This window comes from Bos indicus, chromosome 16, assembly GCF_029378745.1.
Source record: "Bos indicus isolate NIAB-ARS_2022 breed Sahiwal x Tharparkar chromosome 16, NIAB-ARS_B.indTharparkar_mat_pri_1.0, whole genome shotgun sequence".
Classification (NCBI taxonomy): domain Eukaryota; kingdom Metazoa; phylum Chordata; class Mammalia; order Artiodactyla; family Bovidae; genus Bos; species Bos indicus.
The window spans coordinates 69,755,774-69,775,220 of NC_091775.1; the positions used below are offsets into that span (position 1 = coordinate 69,755,774).

Here is a 19,447-nt window from a genome sequence, read left to right on the forward strand (position 1 = left end):
ACTACAAGAAATAAACCATGCGCAACCCAAAGCTTCTTCCCTATCCAGGTGTCACAGTGAAAACTGGGCCAATCCATAGAAGTACCCCATGGAAGTGTGTGCCAAAGCTAAGAATTACTCACTATTGGAGCCAAGTCAATATGCCCCATAGTTCAAGACCCCCAAACTTAAAGCCTTTACAAAGTTTGATCCTATACAGCAAACGCTGTCCAGAAAGAAACAGAACTCACACAGTGGTTGCCCCTCCTCCTGACAACAGATTCAAATGTAAAGACATAAAGCCACTTACTTTTTCAACAAAGGACATTTTTTCCAATTTTGTCAATTCAAGCTCTTTCTCCAGATTCCTGGAAGAATTCTGCAGAGCTTCTAAGGTGTCCTGCAAAGCATCGTTTTTGGATTGCAGCACCTGAATCTTCTGCTCCAATTCCACCATCAGATTTTCCAGGTCTGCCTTTTGCTTCTTCCAAAGTTGCTGTTCTCCTTCCATCTGGGACAGTTTAGAGACAAGCTGCTCTTGGTCCCGAGTCTGACTTTTTAGTATACTGATTTCTTCATCCTTTTTCTCTAGTTTCTGTTTGCCATCTTCAACTTCTTGAATGAGGTCATTCACAGAAGACTGCAAAATCATGTAATTACTTTTGGCATCATCAAGGTCCTGCAGCAACTGAGCCTTCTCACGTTCAAGGGAATCTACTTGACTACTCAGGCTCTGTTCTTTGACCTTCCGGGTCTCTTGGTCATTACCCAAGGCTGCCATTTTCTCGTTTAGCTCTTCTAATTCTTTTTGCAGCATCTCCACTGCAGCTTTAGATTCTTCCTTCATCTGTACTTTTTCTTGCTCTTTTTCCCGCAATAGGTTTTCAAATGAAGAATTTAACGTTTCTAATTCAGACACTCGACTCTGCTCTTTCTGTAATTCTTTAGTCAGATCTTCTTTGTCTGATCTTATATTGACAAGATCTAATTGCAAACCTCTCAGATTTTGGTCCATCTCCTCCACTGTTGCTTTCAGGGTCTCTACTTCTGCTTTGGACTTCTCAGCCTCAAGAGTCACATGCTCTTGGTTTTCTCCTGATAGCTTGAGTTCTCTTTCAAGGTTCTCAACTGTATCCTTAAGGAAATCGGCCTGATGCTCACTTTCCTTCAGTTTTTCTAAGATATGGAGCTGCTGCTTTTTATCAGCATCTAGGCAGACTTTCAGCTTTCCAATGTTATTTCTCAGCTGTTGTATCTCCTCAAGTGGGGAGTCCAGACTCTGTTCTTCAACCTTCCAGGTCTCCTGGTCAACACACAAGATTGCTACTTCTTCACTTAGCTCTTTCAGCTGTGTTTGCAGCATCTCCACTGCAGCTTTAGATTCTTCCTTCATCTGTACTTTTTCTTGCTCTTTTTCCCGCAATAGGTTTTCAAATGAAGAATTTAACGTTTCTAATTCAGATACTCGACTCTGCTCTTTCTGTAATTCTTTAGTCAGATCTTCTTTTTCTGATCTTATATTGACAAGATCTAATTGCAAACCTCTCAGATTTTGGTCCATCTTCTCCACTGTTGCTTTCAGGGTCTCTACTTCTGCTTTGGACTTCTCAGCCTCAAGAGTCACATGCTCTTGGTTTTCTCCTGATAGCTTGAGTTCTCTTTCAAGATTCTCAACTGTATCCTTAAGGAAATCGGCCTGATGCTCACTTTCCTTCAGTTTTTCTAGGATTTGGAGCTGCTTCTTTTTATCAATGTCCAAGTGGACTTTCAGCTTTTCAATGTTATTTCTCAGCTGTTGTACCTCCTGGGCAGGAGAGTCCAGACTCTGTTCTTCGACCTTCCATGTCTCCTGGTCATCACATAAGGCTGCTATTTCCTCAGTTAGCTCTCTCAACTGTGTTTGCAGCATCTCCACTGCACTTTTAGCTTCTTCTTTCGTCTGTATTTTCTCTCGCTCCTTTTCTTCTAATAGGTTTTTCAATGAAGAGAGTAGCGTATCTAATTCAGACGCCTGACCTTGTTTCTCTTGTAGCTGTTTCAAAAGATTTTCTTTTTCAGACCGTATTGTGACAAGGTCTAATTCTAAATCTTTTAGGCGTTCAGTCATCAATTCTATTTGTGTTTTTAGGGTTTCCACCTCTGCTTTGCAATTCTCAGCATCAAGAATCACCAGCTCTTGGTTTTCTTCTGCCATCTGCAACTCCCTTTCAAGGGTCTCAACCTTGTCCTGAAGCGAGTCATTCCTCCGCTCGCTTTCTTTCAGTTTCTCTGAGACATGGAGCTGCTTCTTTTCATCAGCCTCAATGCGGACCCTGAGTTTCTCAATGCCTTTTCTCAACTGGTGCACTTCCTCTTGCGTGGAGCTCAGCCTCACCGCGACCTCACCCTTCTCCATCAGGGCAGCCTCCAAAGCCTTGGTGATGGCCAGCTTTTCATGCTCCGATTCGCTCAGTTTGGTCTGCAGGCTTTCGGATTCCCATACAAGTGAGTCTTTCTCTTTATTCAGTTGTTCAATTTGGTTTTCCAGCTCACTTCTTACCAGAGACAGTGCCTGTGAGTCCTTTTCCAAACTCTGAAGCCACTCTTGGAGATGCAGACACTCACTTTGATGAGATTCAAGCTCCCGTATTTTCTCCTTCATCTTTTCAGACATCTGATCTAGCTCTTGATTTTCTTTTGACAAAGTATCTAACTCTCCACGAAGCTGATCTCTCTCACTTGTGACCACTGAGAGTCCTTCCTCAAGACAGGTTATAACTGTTTGTTTATTTTCATTGTCTTTTTCTAAATATAGTTTCTCTGTTTGAACTGCCTCTAAGCTGGCTTCAGCAGAGAGGGCATGATGCTCCATGCTATCTTTCTCAGATTGAATCCTCTGTAGCTCATTTTCCACCTGGAGACATTTCTCTCTCCAGTTGTCAGTCACCTTGGCTACATCATCTTCAATACCTTCATGTGGAAATTTGCTTGTGACCATTTCTAAGTTGGAAGTGAGACCTCCTGAACTTTCTTCTCTCTGGTTATGACAAGAAAAGGATTCCAATTTTTCATTTAAATCTAATTTTTCTTTCTTAAGTTCCTCAACTATTTTTTCCAATGCCACACATGCTTCAATCTTGGTAGTTAATTGTACTTCCAGTAAATGGAATTTTGAGTCTAACTCTTTGATTTCATTTAGCAAGTTTTCAACTTTTTGGTCACGCTCCTCTATGCCATGAAGTAATCTCAAATTCTCATTTGATGTCTCTTTTACTTTCAGCTCGAGACTCTGAATGGTTACCTGATTCTCCAGAAAATCCCTAGGCACTGAAGCATTAGGCCCAGAAAGGGACAGTTCAGAAATGCATCCTGAACAGCCCTGGGCTGGATCTTCCACTGGGGTCTCATGACTGCTTTCTGAGGACTGCTCTCTGGACCATTCTTCTGTAAGTTTGGTTGCACCAGTCTTTGTTATTTTCTCCATCTCTAGACTGAGGTCCTGCTGAACATCTTTTTCACAAATCTGGTGAATCTCATGCTTTGGGGTCCTCTCTTTAGTTTCTGAAATATATTCTTCTGATTCTCTTATGTCACAGCTATCGTTTCCACCCAGAATAGCCTGTAGTTGCAAAATATAATAAGAATGCATCTTACTTTTCAAGAAGAATCAGAATAAATAGGCTTATTATTTTTTGGAAACTAGACACTTGTCTCTGCTAAATGGCCTACTGCCTACCAGATTCACATCTCTCCATCCAAATAGTCAACACAATTAAACAAACATTCAGGAAGTGTTCTCCATGTGCAAGGTCCTGGGTATTTATCAAGAAGACAAAGCCTTCAGGTCAGTTTATGTGATCATCTAAATTGTGATGTAGTTACATTTCAAAATTTGTTTCCTGTTAGGAATATTTTAAGTAGCCAAATTTGAAATTTTCTTTGGGATTATCAAATAAGAGGCTAACAAATTCCAAATTAAATGGTCAGCTTCCATCTTCAGCACTTATGACACTCTTCAATAAGAGAAGGCAGTAAGGTTTCATGACCAGATTTCCAGGTCAAGGACTTAAATCACTTAATATAAGCAGCCTATATTCTTGGATAAATCACATGTTTAAACCTCCCCTTCTCTTATCTGTAAAATGGGGACTTTGATCACAATTGCTGTCACCTCTCCATGTGCCTTCTACCACCCTACAGAGGTAGAGGGAGGTAATTAAGTGAGACTCATTGACTGTACACCATTATTAGTTTAGCTGGTAGACTAGAAAAGACAAAGGTATAAGTAACTAAACCACTTTTTATTCAACAAAGAAAAAAGTGTCTTTTAGAATAACTGATATCAAATCATAGATTTGTACCCAAGCAAAGTGTTAGAAAAGTATTCAGAATTACAAAATAAACACTAATATTTAGCTTCATGTCTATAACTCTGTAACATTAAAAAGTCTGAAAAGAGTAAGAGAGGTAAAAATTCTGATCACCTTACCATTCCTAAGTGCCAGTTTGAGATTCAATGTGTTTTATTAAATCACAAAGTGAAAATATACAGACATCCTCAAGAAGATATTCTGACTCTGTAACATGATTTTCTTGAGGAGACTTTAAAAAACATCTGTAGTAATGTCCAATATAATAATTTTTAAAGATGATGATGATGATAGAAATTACCCCCTAAATAAAGGTGACACACTTTCCTAAAGTTCTGGCTTATTTTTTCAAAACTTTGGTATATTTTGCTCTTATTTCCTTAAACCCTAAAAATATTTTAATTTGGATTTAATGTCGATTTCAACAAACACTGCATGCCTCCTGGGCACTCGACTAGAGAAATAGCACGTCAGTCCCGTGTACTTACATCTTCTATGTCGGTGCCAAGCAGAGACCGAGAGCTTAAGTCCAGACCCTGCAGCTGAAGCCGCGCCACCTCAAGCTCAAGTGTAAGGTGCTCTGTGTGTCTCTTTTCAGCCGCCAACTTGGACTCCATCTCCGCTGTCACATCTGTCAGCTTCTGCTGCCACTGTTCATTTTCTGACAAATACTGCTTCCTGAGGTCGTCAAGCTCCTCCCTCGAAGAACTCAGTAGCTCCTTGAGCTCTTTGATCTCCTTGTTTTTCGTAATCCCTTGACTTTCGATTTCCTCTTCCAGCTGCTTGAGGGACTCGAGGTACGTCTGACAGAGGGTCTCAAGTTCTCGAGCGCTCCTCAGTGGGACAGAGGGGATCTCTTTCTCGGTCAGATTCTCCTCCTCCAGACTACTACAAGAGACTTCCTCTACATTGGACTGGTTTGCCGAAACAGTCCCTTCTAGATTATTCAAAAGGGACGTTTCTGTTGTGTGCTCTAGAAGATCTTTGTAAAAAGAGGACTCTCCCAAACTTGCCTTACCAGGGCTGTCAGTCACACAAGAAAATGACAAGGACAGTAAATGCTCCTCCCCAGGTCCTGGTGGCACCTCCTTTACCAAGTCACCTTGAGAGCTTCTCAGACTCATCGACAAGACTGAATTTTCAGCCTTTAACGTGTCGACGTAGGACTGCAGCTCTGACATCTTAGAGCTCATCAGACAGTGCTGTTCGTGTAAAATTTTGTGCTCACTCTGTAAAGATGAAAATTTCTCCTGTAATTCAGCAAAGTGCATTTGAACCTCTTTGCTTGACATGGTCAAATGCTCATAGAAATTACTGTCATCCAAAGGATTTAAGTTCACAGATGTCTGCTCATCTTGTTGTTCACCAAATTCACCTTCTGGTGTTTCTTCCACTAACTCGCCTTGGAGAAGTGCATTTTCGTCATTTAATGTTTCAACTTCATTTACTAGTTTCCCTACCTCTTCTGCCATTTTACTAGTTGCTGTGATACATTCTGATCTTGAGTCATTCAGCTCAGATATGAGTTCAGACTTTTCAACCTGCAGGGCTTCACACATTTTCTCTAACTCATTCAGCTTGTTCATGGCTGTCTGTAGAGAACACTGCAGGTGGGCATTGTCCTGCTGACTTGTTGACAACTCCTGAAGCACTGAAATATATTTTTCTTCTGGATCTATTTCAGAGTCTCCAAGGCCACTAATATCTTGTGACTGAGGATCTTGTTGCAAATCTTCAGTTTCTAATTCTCTAGTTTGTAACTCATACTGTAGACACTCTTCCTTCTCACTCTTCTGAAGTTTTAATTCCATGTTTCTGACTTTAGATTCTACTTGCACCAGCTGTGCATTACAAGTGTCTGGAGAAGTATCTTTAACATCAAGATCCATCGGAAGTTGAAGGTGACATGTATTTATCTCCCTCTCTTCTTTCTCAGAGTCTTGAATTGGTTCCAATTCTAGACATTGATGCTCATGTTTCGTCTTCATTAATTCCATCAGGTGTTCATTCTCTTGTAATAAGGCACTAACTTCCTGTTGCATCTTATTTTGTTCTTCCTTTAAATTCATGATTTCTTGCTTTAAACCATCAGTCTCCCTCTTGGAGCTGTTTTGGATATCTGTAATCTCAGACTGCAGGGCTTGCTGCACTGTCTCCAACTCCACAATTAAATTCTGGTTTCTTTCTTCAGCTAATGCTAACTGTGATACAAATGCTTGGTGTTCCCTTGCAAATGTTTCCTTTAGCTGTCCTAATTCATTTTTTCTGTCTTCACAAACACCCGTGCACTCACTCAGCAAGCATTCTAATTTAGAGTTCTTTTCCTGAACCGCTTTATATTTTTCACTAAGATCCTGAAATGCATTTCCTGTTTCTTCACATCTTTGTAGTAAAGTAAGCCTTTCTTGTTTGTACTGATTAGATAACTCTGAAATGCTTCTGTCTCTTTCATCTATACAGTTCGAAAAACTCTCGGTTTTTTGGAGCAAGTTCATCTTCTCTTGAGTTAAGGTGGCATTAATTTCCTTGAGAGTCCCATTCTCTTGGGTCAACTCTTCAATGTCCTTTTTATTTAGAGAAATGATGGAATTCAGTTCCTTTTTCTCCAAGCTCAGGGTTTCAGACAAAAACTGTAGCTCCTTTAGAGATTCCTGAAGTAAATGGTTGTTCTTTTTTAACTCTCCAATCTCTGCCTGCTCAGTTTCTAATTTTTCATTCAAAAGTTGCAACTCTCTTTCCTTGCTCTCCAGGGCAGCTAAAGTTTCAGCAACAACATTCTGATGAACAGAAGTGTCTTCTTGTAACTTACTAATGCGTTGGCTTGTTTCAGCCACAAAACTTTGATGCATCTGTTCTGCTTTCATGAGGTTTTCTTCAATTTCTCCTTTGATTTGCACCAACTCTTCACACTGCTTCTGCAGATCTGAGTTCATCTGCTTTTGCGACTCTAAGGAAAATTCAAGAGAAACAACTCTATTTTGCAACATGGATGAACTTTTCGGACTTTGGTCTGTTGCTACATGGCATCTGCTCCTTTCTGAAGGCACACTTTCTTGCTCTCCGATTATATTTGCAAAGGAATTGTTCAGTGCAGACTGCTGTTCAAAAGCTAAACGACTTCTCTGATGAGGCTCAATTGTCATCGCAGAGGAATCTCTGGATTTTAGCAGATCCCTGAGGCTCTCAGATTCAGCATGCAAGTCTTGGTAACGCTGGTCTTTGTCCATGATTTCACTTGACAGTAACTGAAGCTTATGTTCTAGGTCTTCCACTTGCCCAGTGAGGTGAGAGATTTTCAAACACATATTTTCTATCTCCTTCTCGTGTTTCTGATCTGAGAACTCAGCTTTCTGTTGCAGTTCTCCATAAGCTCGTTTCTGTGTCTCTGCCTCTGCGGTTTTGCTGTCAATCACATTTTGAAGGTTCCTGATCTCCACGTTTAGATTTTCTCTTTCCATCTCCAGAGTTCTTACCCTCTCATTATATTCATGACTTTTTATTTGTTGTGTCTTAAGACAAGTTTCCAAGTGATTAACTTTACTCTGCAAGCTTTCTTTTTCTGATTCCATCTGATTTAAAAGTTGTTCGTTTTCACTTTTCCAGCGAGAAAACAGAGTTTTCTCTTCTTTTAATTCTTCATATTCTTTCTTCTTTAATTCCAAAGCACTCAACAATGCTTCAGATTCTCTCTCTGTTTTGCTTAACTTTTCGTTCAGTTGTTCAATGTGATGTTCCCTTTTCTTCAAAAGGTCTTGAGAACAATCTCGCTGCTTTTCCAGGTCAGCCAAGGCAAGCTTCAGTTTCTCTAAAGTCAAGGAATTCTCTTGCTGATTTATCTTTTCTTGAAGATCTCTTAACATGGTTTCCTGAGAGGTATTCTTAGCTATTAAAACAGAAAAAATATATTTTTAAGTTGTCATGGCTTTAATAAATACTTATTCTACAAGAATTCTAAACTCTAAAAAAAAAACAAAAACAAAAACAGCTTAAGTCATGTAAAAATTGGCATTACTGCCTGTATACCTCCTTGAAAGTAAACCACCTGATAACTATCTAAGCTCATATAAAGAAAATGGTCCTTTTCAGGATGGTAATACATTTGTTTATCTTCTTTCTAAGCAGCATAACAAAGTGCTATTGTATAAAACACCAAGGGGTTATCTTCCTAAGCACTTGAAACCTTCTTTTATTCTTTTACCTTGTATATGCTTATGTTTATTCATATTTTTGCCTTTTGGAAATAGCTATTCAAGGAGAGAAAAGTGTGACAAGAGCAGCACTAAAATGGAAATATCCCACATCACTATGCAACATCCCCGATATCTCAGAAAAGTTAATAACTTCTTTGCCATTTTAGCCAAAAATCCACAGGATCAAGCTTAAGTACAAGAGTATATGGTGCTACAGGGAATTATACTCAATTATTCTGTAATAACCTGTAAGGGAAAAGCATTTGAAATCAGGTGTGTGTGTGTGTGTGTGTGTGTAACTGAATCACTCTGCTGTACAACTGAAACTAACACAACACTGTAAACCAACTATACTTCAATTTTAAAATGTACATGGTTCTATATATCAGCAACTCTGGAGACGAACATAGGAATGTCAGTGAGGAGCAATGGCCCACACCCCAGCCCCTCAGAGTCAGGGTGGTGCCTGTGAAGATGAGAGTCATCAGGAAGATGTCATAGACTCCATCACTGCCTGTTCTCTGCTTAAAAACTCCCGTCTGCCCACAGGCCCCTCCGAGTTGAGAATAACCACACTGCCTTCATTCAACAATGGGAAGTCTTAAAGAATCTCAGTAGATGAAAAAGGTAGCATGTATTATAAACTCAGGTGTTATACCAACTGGACAGCAATTCCTCTTTTCAGCCCGCTCATCTCCGTCTACCTAATGAGAGTGGATGGTTGCTGGAGACAGGGCCACAGGGGCTATTTGTTTGTCAGAGCCTCAAGCAATGACACGGTGACCAACGCTGAAAAAAACACCCTCTTTCTTTCCCTATAGTTTTCTTTTCTTTCAGAACACCTGAAGATTGATATTTCTACTTCCTGCCGTGGAAAACTGAAAGCTGTATGGGGAGGTTAGAATTTAAAAAAGAAAAGAGTCAGAGAACGCTCAGGTTAAAAGAAATCCAAGACGTGCAAACACCCCAGGGGAGAAAATAAATCTAAATAAAGACACATGGCACATACAAATAAGTGTGAAACAGCGGAATCATTTGGTGTACATAGCCTCATTCTGTGGCTACATAGAAAGTAAGGAAATAAAATCATTCAGTCAAGTAAGCCATCCAAAAACAACGGTCACTAAGGGCTGGGAAAACATGCATTTAATATAGAATTTTCCATTATAAGGGAAACGGTAATGGGTGAGTAGATGAGCCGTCTGGATGTAACTAACAAACACACTTGAGACACAGAATAGCATGCTGGGGAATGAGACAGCACCAACAATTTACTTTTGTATGGAAAATATTTACCCTTTTGGTTTCAAAGTGCTGAAAACCAGGCATTTGGGGACTCAGTGTGTTCCAAAAAAAAAAAAAAAGTCCAACTATCACTCTAGAAACTAAAAAGTGGAAAAGCAAAAACTTTTTCCACATCAGCTGCTGACATCTCTCTGGGAGAAGATACGGAAAAATTCAAAGAAGTTTCTAATGACATCCAACCTCCCTCGAGGGAACAATAGCCTAGGGGAAGAACTCTAAAACGCCACTCACCCTTCATTTCTTCTGCAAAATTCTGGCTCTGACTCAAACACTGCTTGGCCTTCTTCAGTTCTTCCTCCAGGTGGCAGACTTCTCGGGCCCTTTGCTCAGACTGACTCTTGAGGAGGCTGTTTTCCCTCTTCATTTCCTAAAAGACAGGTTTAGGTAGTTGTCTTACTGTCCAGACAGATGCTCAGGCAACTCAGGACTTCTGCCTTGGTGGGACTTCTGTCTCATGGGACCATGTGTGCATCTCACTAGGAGAGGAATCACACTTGCCCTTCGAGCAATGAAGTTAGACAGTTTTATTTCAATAAAATGATATTATAAATAGAAGTCAAGCACGAAACCTAAAAACTGATAATCTTTTTCCTTCAAGAAGTTTACTTTTTGAACTTTCCAGGTGTCCCTGTGGTTGTTAAAACATTCGCATATAAGGAAAACCCTTTTTACAAGCCTCCCAAAGACACAATCACTCCAAGTTTCCATCACGCCTAAATAATCAAATATATCTTTGCAAAGTTCCGAGGTGCTGACGAACCAAAAAAATTCATGTGATGATTTTTGATCTTTTTTTGTAAAACCATCTTAAGTTTCACTGCTATATGGGAATGTCTTTATGAGTAAATTACCTTTAATAAATGTTTATTAACGTTTGCAATGTACAAGATGTTGGAATGGGCATTATGAAAGGTGCAGTTACAAATTAAGACAGAGTCTCTGCCCTCAGGACAGGTACCTGCCAGGGGGCCATCACTTAATACATGGCAGGATGTGTTATATGCTCGAGAGAGGTGAAGTGTGCTATGGGAAATGAGAGGCTGGAGCATGGAAGGATCAATTCTACAGGGAGGAATCTGAGGCTTCCCAGTGAAGACAGGTCTTTTGGTGGGTACCTGATTAAATGAAGAGCCGTGTATCGATGTGCCATAGAATAGCAGACAGACACATGCAGCCTCATTCTATTTTCTAGGGAGACCTATTTTTCTTAGTCTTAAAACAAAGTAGTATTTGTCTGCCGAATAAAAATGCTTCTTATTAACCATGTGACTTGCATAATAAATATTATAAATCCCCTATCCATATTCCTCAACCTACTGTTCAACCTTCAATGATGTTACAGTTGTTAATTATTTCAACCTACATTATATGGCACCTTCTGGATCACTGGGAATTGGCATGTATCATGACAAACTGACAGAACTACGCAACCCCCATCCTTGGAGTGGTGTGGGGAGGGGAGACTCATAAGCCGAACTTTAAAAGCACACAAACACACTTAGAAAAATATTCCTCTGAGAAGGGAATTTTTGAATTCTTAAAGAAACAGTTAAGACCCATCCTCCAAAACCCTACTGCACCGTTAGAAAACAGATGGCCCTGGCAACGTGGTGCTGGAAGCCTGCCTTCAATTATCAGTCTGGTTACTACCAGCAGATGGGTACTGATGTAGCAAAGCCAAATTCAAGAAGAGGGAGAATCTGGCTGGTACAAAGTACTTGAACACTTGCTGGCGGCTGCTGTGTTCGTGTATATATGTTCATTTCATCATCAAAATTTAAGAGCCCACTGCACTTATATTTCTGTCTCCTTTGTCTTGATCCTCCCTCCTTTCCATGTGCTCAACTGAGACTCTATCAAATTAAGAGATCCACCAGAACTAAAGGCCCGCACTGACTCATGTCAAAACTGACATTCATACCAGTCATTGTGAAATTCTGCACAGGATGAATGATCACTAAGGTGCAAGGATGTGATCGACTTAAATGAGCTTCATTCAACTAGAGAATGTGTAATCACTTGTTTGTTCTTCAGACTCAGAATAATCCCCACTCAGATTAGATCACAGATATGAAAGGAAAAATACCTTAACTCACTCTAACGCAGGCAGCGGGGCATTAGTAGTAGTGTTTCTTCCTAAAATTCAACAGCAGCTAGATTCTGTGTGTTCAATGTTAAGATCAGCCAAATGAGCTCACATAAGAGAGCAACTAGAATGTAACCATCTAAGATACATTTTGCAACTTGTATTTTTTGCTCTAAAAAAATCATTGAATCAAATGGCATCTACATTTAGAGGTGTGGCAAGAAAGCTAAAGCTGGGTGCATCCCAGCAGGAGGAAGGAAGGTGAAAAGAAGAGGAAGGAGGGACCCCAGGAGGGAGGGGGACAACTTATGTTTATGTGTCTGCTCATCTCTATCCATCATGTCCATAACTGGAGACATTTAAGTGAACACTAAGTGGAAAGATTAACGTGCCTTTATTCTGGCATTAGCTCCATAAATATTTGTTTCAAATGAAGAAACGTTCCGCCAACCCCGGGACCCTGAGGCTTATCATGCTCTGGCTGTGGCCAACCCAAGAATTTTAAAAGGCCAGAATTTAGAAAATGAATATCTGCAAATGAAGCTGTAGGCTGCCATCCATCAGCAATTAGTTTTCTGCACAGCTTACAGCCACTTAAGACTTGATTGGGTAGCTCATTACCAACAATGAGTTAAGCATACAAGGATACAGTCTCCCAGGCATCTCTCGCCACCAAACATGATTTGAAAAATTGGGCACCAGTCTGGAAACACACAACAAAAATCCCTATAACCACAAGCCAGCATTAGAGCTTAGCAAGCAATTCCACCCAGATCAACTTTGGTTTTAGAAGCAGCAAGGGAAGTGTCATTTCCTAGGGCCAGACAAAACACATTTCATCTACTGTGTGGCATCTCGTGACAGCACCCAGGAATGAAGCTTAAAACATCCCCGGCTGGCGCAAAGGATGGATGCAAAAGATGTGCTTCTCCCCTTCCGCCTCATCATTCTCGCCTGCCAGACCAGGTCCCTTAGAGGACCCCGTGTCATACAGGTCCCCACGCTCAGGAAGGTCCCCAAGCAAGTGTTCCCTCATCTTGGCTGTCAAATGACAGTTTATGATTGTCGAACCCCAGTGCTATGGGGCTGGCACTAGATGTTGGATGAGCAGCCTAGCTAAACCCTCCATTCACTTTGATACTAAATGTTAACTTTACCCTTGATTGGGCCATTAAATCACGTTTCCACTACTGATAATTTCTCATTGTGAGTGGCATATTAGTTTGCGAAACACGGACAAGGAACATTTCGGTACAACTGTCACATTATTTCAGCATCCAAAACCTATAAGCACACTAGACTTGCTTGCACTTACTTATAATTAGATACAAAAAGACACCCAGAGTGATAGCCTAGAATAGGCTATAATTTTAAATGCCAAAAATCTCAAATGCCGTGTCCTTTGCTCATCACTTTCTGTGCCTCGGGGTGACAGCAAACAGTGGTCACACCAAAAAAGTTCTAACAGTTATCAAGACCAAAGGGCCCTATGGGTTGGGCACAAGTCTAAGCACCTGACATACAATACTTAATTTAATCATTAATTCAACTCTGAAAAGGGAGGGGTTCTATTAGTCCTCATATGAAGACAAGGCAAGTCAAACTCAGAAAGGGTAAGTCACGGTCCCAAGGCCACAGAGCAGGTTCAGATCTCACTTCGTCTAAAGCCACCATTTTACCACAAAGTTATACCACGTGTCAAACTGGATAGATTGTTTTTGATTCCAATCCCAATTCAAAATGTGAGAGCCAGCTAAGCCCTTTGAATTTTTGATATTATTCTCAAAAGAAGACACATAACACAAACATGCATTGAAGACTAATTCTAAGTGAGCTCTCTGGCCCTGTGCTAGACACCTCCATGACTGTCCTCACTGACACAGAACTTTATGAAATATTGAGCAAAACATGACTGGCATTGAACTCAGCACAGCTGGAGTTCATGGTGGACAGCTCCTCGGCTGACAAACCAGACCCTGCAGGGACGCATGAGTCTTCAGAAACACCTGCAAGAAATGTCCAGCTCGCTATGCAGCCTTGGCCCGACAAACCGTTTAAAAAGTGTTTGGACCCATTTAACCAGACGATCACTTTTACAAAATGTTTCCACCAGGCAGCCAGTGGAGTCGCAGGAGAGTTCCTGGCTGAAAGGGAAGCTCAGAGAGGGAAGAGCTCGCTGCCAGTCTGCCTGTGGAAATGTTAGCAGAAGCATCTGTTGGTTGGTCCCCACTGGCCAAAAGGCAAACATTTGTTTTGCTGAAACAAACGCTTCCATTTAAAAACGTTTGCTGATGAAACCATCATCTGATATGAAGCTTTCCTCTACTCAGGCGGCTGGGGCTGGGGCCGCCTCTCTCCAGCAATATTACCCCTCTGAGGCTATAGCTGCTTTAACAACCTCTTCTTTGCCACTGACAGATGTTCTGATTCTAGAACCGATACACTTTTTGAAGCTGAGAGGATAAATACATTTAGACTTGCCTCACCTGGATAAATCACTGTTCCTTACACAGAAAAAAAAAACAAAACTGTATAATCTAACAAGTAATTTTAGATATGTAAAAGATTTAATATTTAATACTTTAAAAATATTTTAAAAACTAGTGAAAAATAGTCTTCCCTGTGACATTTGATGGAGAAGCAACCTCTACTGTTCTGCTGTGCTTCTTCATAAGACTATGAGGCTGACTTACGGCTCTACTCAAACTGTTTTCAGCCTACGAACTGTCCCTAAGTGGTTTTTAATTGAGTCCTTTAAAATAAACTCCAAGCAACTAAATAAATTCAGAGAGAAGCAAATTAAAGTAAGTATGGATAAAATCTATTGGTAGAAGCACTATCAGGCTACTCTTCGTATCCTCGTCACTGGGAAACCTCATGCACCATGTGTATCATGACCATGACTCTACAAAGACACCACCACCCGTGCCTGCACATGTTTAACATGAAGATTAGTGTGTGACTGTTGAAGCCAGAGTCATACAGTTATTAGATAATGCTTTTGTAACAATATTAAATCTAGAAACCCTTTATCTGTCAAAAAAATTTTATTTAAGTCTATCACTTTGGAAAGGGGACTTAAATCATACCTTCACCAATTTTGTTACTTTTCACTTAGAAAGCCCCTTGCAGGACTTCCCTGGTGGTCCCGTGGTTAAGAGTCTGCCTGCACTGCAGGGGACACGGGTTCTATCCCTAGTACGGGAATATCCCACATGCCAGGGAGGAACTGTGTGAGCCTGTGTGCTGCCACCGCTGAGACTGAGTGCCCCAGAGCCCCGCGGCACAACAGGAAAAGCCCCCGCAGCTAGAGGAAGCCCATGCAGTGCAGACCCAGGCCTAGCAAAAGTAGATACATTTTAAAAGTAAAAGGAAATAAAAAGAAGGAAAGAAAATCCTGTGCTTTCTTCCATCCTTCCATCTCACAGGTGGTCTAAATCTATCTTAAAATAATAAAGAATAGTACCAAACGGATTTACTACAAGTCATGTTTTCCTATAATTGCTAGATGCTTATTAGTAAGTTACATCAGAACAGAAAGTGAAAAAACCACTTATGTTCTATGTCATAGATTATATACAAAACACTTCGTAATACTTCTAGCAAATAAAAAAGAAAAACACTATATGGGGAAAATGGTGCAGAAATTCTTTAATCCTTGCACTTCCTCATACACAGAAGCAAATAAATGCTCTCTGCTCCTTACCTCACTGCTTCTCCTCAGCTCATTTTCCTTGGTCTGACTTGCCTGTAAGGCCTGTTCAGTTTTGCTGAAATTTTGCTTAAACTCTTCCAATTTTTTTTCTATCTGTTGCTTTACAGATGTGACCTACAAAGAGAAAACAAGGCAAAGCTTCATTTTTGTTTTAACTTTTCAATAGCTATTCATTCTTAAATAATATTAAATTCTTAAATAATAAAAAGGTCATGGAATATAAGAATGAAAGCAATCTATTTTTGTTGAGACATAGTATATATGTTATAGCTTAACATGGTCCTAGAAGCTGAACTTAAAATACCATCATGTTAACCCATGACATCACTTGGCAATAGCATACGTTGATGAATACAGCTGGGTTTGGGGAGGAAATCACAAAAGAAAAAATTAACTACAAGAAATAAAACAACTAAAATTTGTTTAAAAAATGAGACAAGAAACAACAACAAAAGATGGGAAAACAAATTGAGAGAACACATTTGCAATAATACAACAGAATAAAAATGATATTCCCAAAATACAACACATAAAGCATAGCTATGATTCAATGTACAAAAAAGCAAGCCCATTTAAAAATGAGCAAAGGACAGAAATAGAAATTTTTTACAAGAGACAAATGGCAAGTCATCCTCTGAAAGAAATAACCTCAGTGGTAATTAAGAAACTGTGAATTTAAAAAATAATAACATTTTTCACTCTTTGGCAAAATTTTTAAAACCAGGACTGTCCGCTACTAGCAGGATGGAGGTAACAGGCCTCTTATACCTGGTGTCAGGTAAACTGCTACGACTTTCCTGGAGGGCGGCTTGGAAGTACCCTGTCACGTGTGAGAAGACATATGCCCTAGAGGCCATCCATGTCACATGCAGGAAGCTGTGCTACAGAAACATCAGCCCACACACGTTCACCTGCCCAGTGATCCGACCAATGGTGCCACACAAACCTCAGTACCCAGCGGCAGGGAAAACACATCAACTACAAAACATCTGACTAGGACAAAGCTCAGACAGTTTTCCTTTTGTGACAAAAATTAAAACAAGCAAGAAAAAAAAAACAAAACAATTATACATCTGTAAATGTTTATTGTTTTTTTAATCTTAGAGGACAGCCAATAAATAATTCATAAAGATTTATCCTGGCACAGGAGGATTCTGCTAGTACAGAAACCCAGGTGAGTGATGATGTGTATTAGAGCACATATATACACATGCATGCAAATATACACTCAAGTGTACGTGTGTGTGTGTGTGTGTGAATAAATAAAGGTACAGTCGGCAGAGTTTTAAGGAATTACTTTGACATATGAGAGGAAAGAGGACTTGAAGATGACAGGAAGGTTTTGACCGAAGCAATGTGAAGAATGGAATTGCTATTTACTGGGACAAGGAAGACTAAGCAAAGAACAACACGTTAAGTGTGAAATGCCTGTTAAACACATGAGTGGAAATATTGGATGCACACCCCCAAGTCTGAAGTTCAGACCAGACATCCAGGCTAGAGATTTAAATATGGGTGTCATCATCACACGGAAGAGTCAGAAAGCCATAAATCTGGATGAAATCATTTGTGCAGTGGGTGTTAAAAAAGTAAATTATAATTTTTTTAGCACTTTGACTAGAGGCATACACACTTAGGAGAGCTCCCATGTGGCGGCATGACCAAGAACCACCAGAATATCAGAGACGCCCACAGACCCTCAGATCTGAGATCCCCACTCGGCGTTCCCTTTCTCTAAGTGAGAACACCCAGACCCAGAGAGGTTCAGTTTGCTCTCCACTTTAATAACTACAGAAAGTGAGGAAAGTTTTTTTCCTTTAAAGGAATCCTATTGGTACAGAAATGACACGTTATTTTAAAACGTAGGGGAGGAGGTTATGGAGGAGGGAGAAATAAGTTAGCACCCTACTTTATCCAGTTCAGCCTGTAGGATGTTGTATGTGTTCTTAGCTTGCTGTAGCTCCTGGGTGAGCCTGGCTTTCATCTGAGTGCACTCCTGGTCCAGGGTTTGGAAGGAACGCTGTTGACGGGAGAGCTCCTAAAAAGTAAAGACAAACGCATCCAACAGACGCTGGTTAACAAGGGAGAGCCCAGGGCGAGACCCAGACATCCTCCAGGCACAGCTCTTCTGAAAGAACAGGAGATGATGGAGCCAGTCGGCATCTACTTGATGACCAACACAGGCAGCCTTAGCACCCGTCCCGGGCATCAGATCCCGGTCTCTGAGCGGAAGAGGAAGCAGTCCCCCAGGAGAACACGTGGAAACTGGCCCGTTGGCACCTCATCCCCATCTTAAATGAATCACCTCTGTTCTGAGGTACCCAGGGACAAAAGGGTAGAGCTGAGAGCCAACCAGTCACAACTCCACTGAGAAATCAACACACTCAAAAAGGGAGCTTAAAACACCACTGACCATTGAGAATAACAGAAAGTAGATGCCACCAATTAACCTTGATAACCACACAGGGACACCAGATTCACAATTCCAATAACTCTCACTGAAGGAATACAGACCTACTTCCAGGCTAACTCACCTGAAACTGATACCAAGATTTATCCAAGTGCATCTTCAGCCCTAACTTGTCTGCCAACTTCTTCCCCCTAGACATTAATCACCTTTCTAATGTATTTGCCAACTCACAGACTTTAGAAACAGCTGGAAGGACCTCCCCTGTGGACTGGTGGTGAAGACTCCACCTTCCAAGGTGGATCAGGTGTAGGTTCAATCACTGGTTGGAGAACTAATATTCCACACACCACAGGGGATGGCCAAAAAATTAAAAAACAAAGAAAACTTGTAAAAAAGTTAAAAAAAAAAAAAAAAAAAAACAGCTGTAGAATGTAATATAATTTCCCTTACAAAACAGAGTGTTTGAAACAAGAAATACAATCCTTTTCTGCTGCTGCTGCTGCTAAGTCGCTTTAGTCGTGTCCGACTCTGTGCGACCCCACAGACGGCAGCCCACCAGGCTCCACCATGCCTGGGATTCTCCAGGCAAGAACACTGGAGTGGGTTGCCATTTCCTTCTCCAATGCATGAAAGTGAAAAGGGAAAGTGAAGTCTTTCAGTCGTGTCCGACTCTTAGCGACCCCATGGACTGCAGCCCACCAGGCTCCTCCGTCCATGGGATTTTCCAGGCAAGAGTACTGGAGTGGGGTGCCATTGCCTTCTCCAATCCTTTTCTACTTGGTATCAAATTTCAAACAAATCAGAAAACATGGATTAAAAAAAAATTTCTAAAGCCCTTCTCCAATCAAAAACTGAAAGATGGAAAAGTGTGAAGGAAAGTATAGTAACCTTTTCCACACAGCATTCCCCTCTAGTGGAACATCCCAAATGACAGACACTCCTCTTTTCAAATGATCAACCTAGGAAACGACCACAAGAGCCTTCTGGACAAACTCCTCATGAATCCGTTTACCTTACCTCTTGGAACTCTTTTTCTTTCTCCTTGATTTTCTGTTCCAGAGAACATCTGGCACTTTCTGCATTTTGACGCTGACAACTCAAATCTTCAGTCAATTTTTTCAATTTTTGTTCCAAAGCAGTACACTAAAACAAATTAAGACGTTCAATACAAAACAAAAATTATTCTTGGAAGGAGCAAACATTTTGAATTTCAGAAAAATTAGTCCCATGATCTGGTTCAAGTTCAAACATTGTGTTTTGACTTTTTTATATCATACAAAGTTGGGGCTAAAACAATTAGCCAAATACCAAAACTACTACAATTATTTTAGCACACATAAATTTATATTTGGGAAATATCAGCAAGGATATAAACCTGCATTAGGCTATTTAAATAAACCCTTCATAAGTTGT

General features: G+C 40.5%; 1 protein-coding gene across 1 annotated transcript in view; it reads right to left on the reverse strand.

Annotated features, from left to right (window-relative positions):
• The window catches only part of CENPF (centromere protein F), a 62,264-nt gene that overhangs the window by 20,730 nt on the left and 22,087 nt on the right, over positions 1-19,447 (reverse strand). Inside the window, exons 8-13 of the mRNA XM_019976891.2 lie at positions 19,052-19,177; positions 17,534-17,662; positions 15,616-15,738; positions 10,055-10,190; positions 4,817-8,211; positions 290-3,577 (exon numbers count right to left, since the gene is read on the reverse strand). Of these exons, the coding sequence (XP_019832450.2) occupies positions 290-3,577; positions 4,817-8,211; positions 10,055-10,190; positions 15,616-15,738; positions 17,534-17,662; positions 19,052-19,177 (7,197 nt within the window). The remainder of the gene's footprint in view (positions 1-289; positions 3,578-4,816; positions 8,212-10,054; positions 10,191-15,615; positions 15,739-17,533; positions 17,663-19,051; positions 19,178-19,447) is intronic.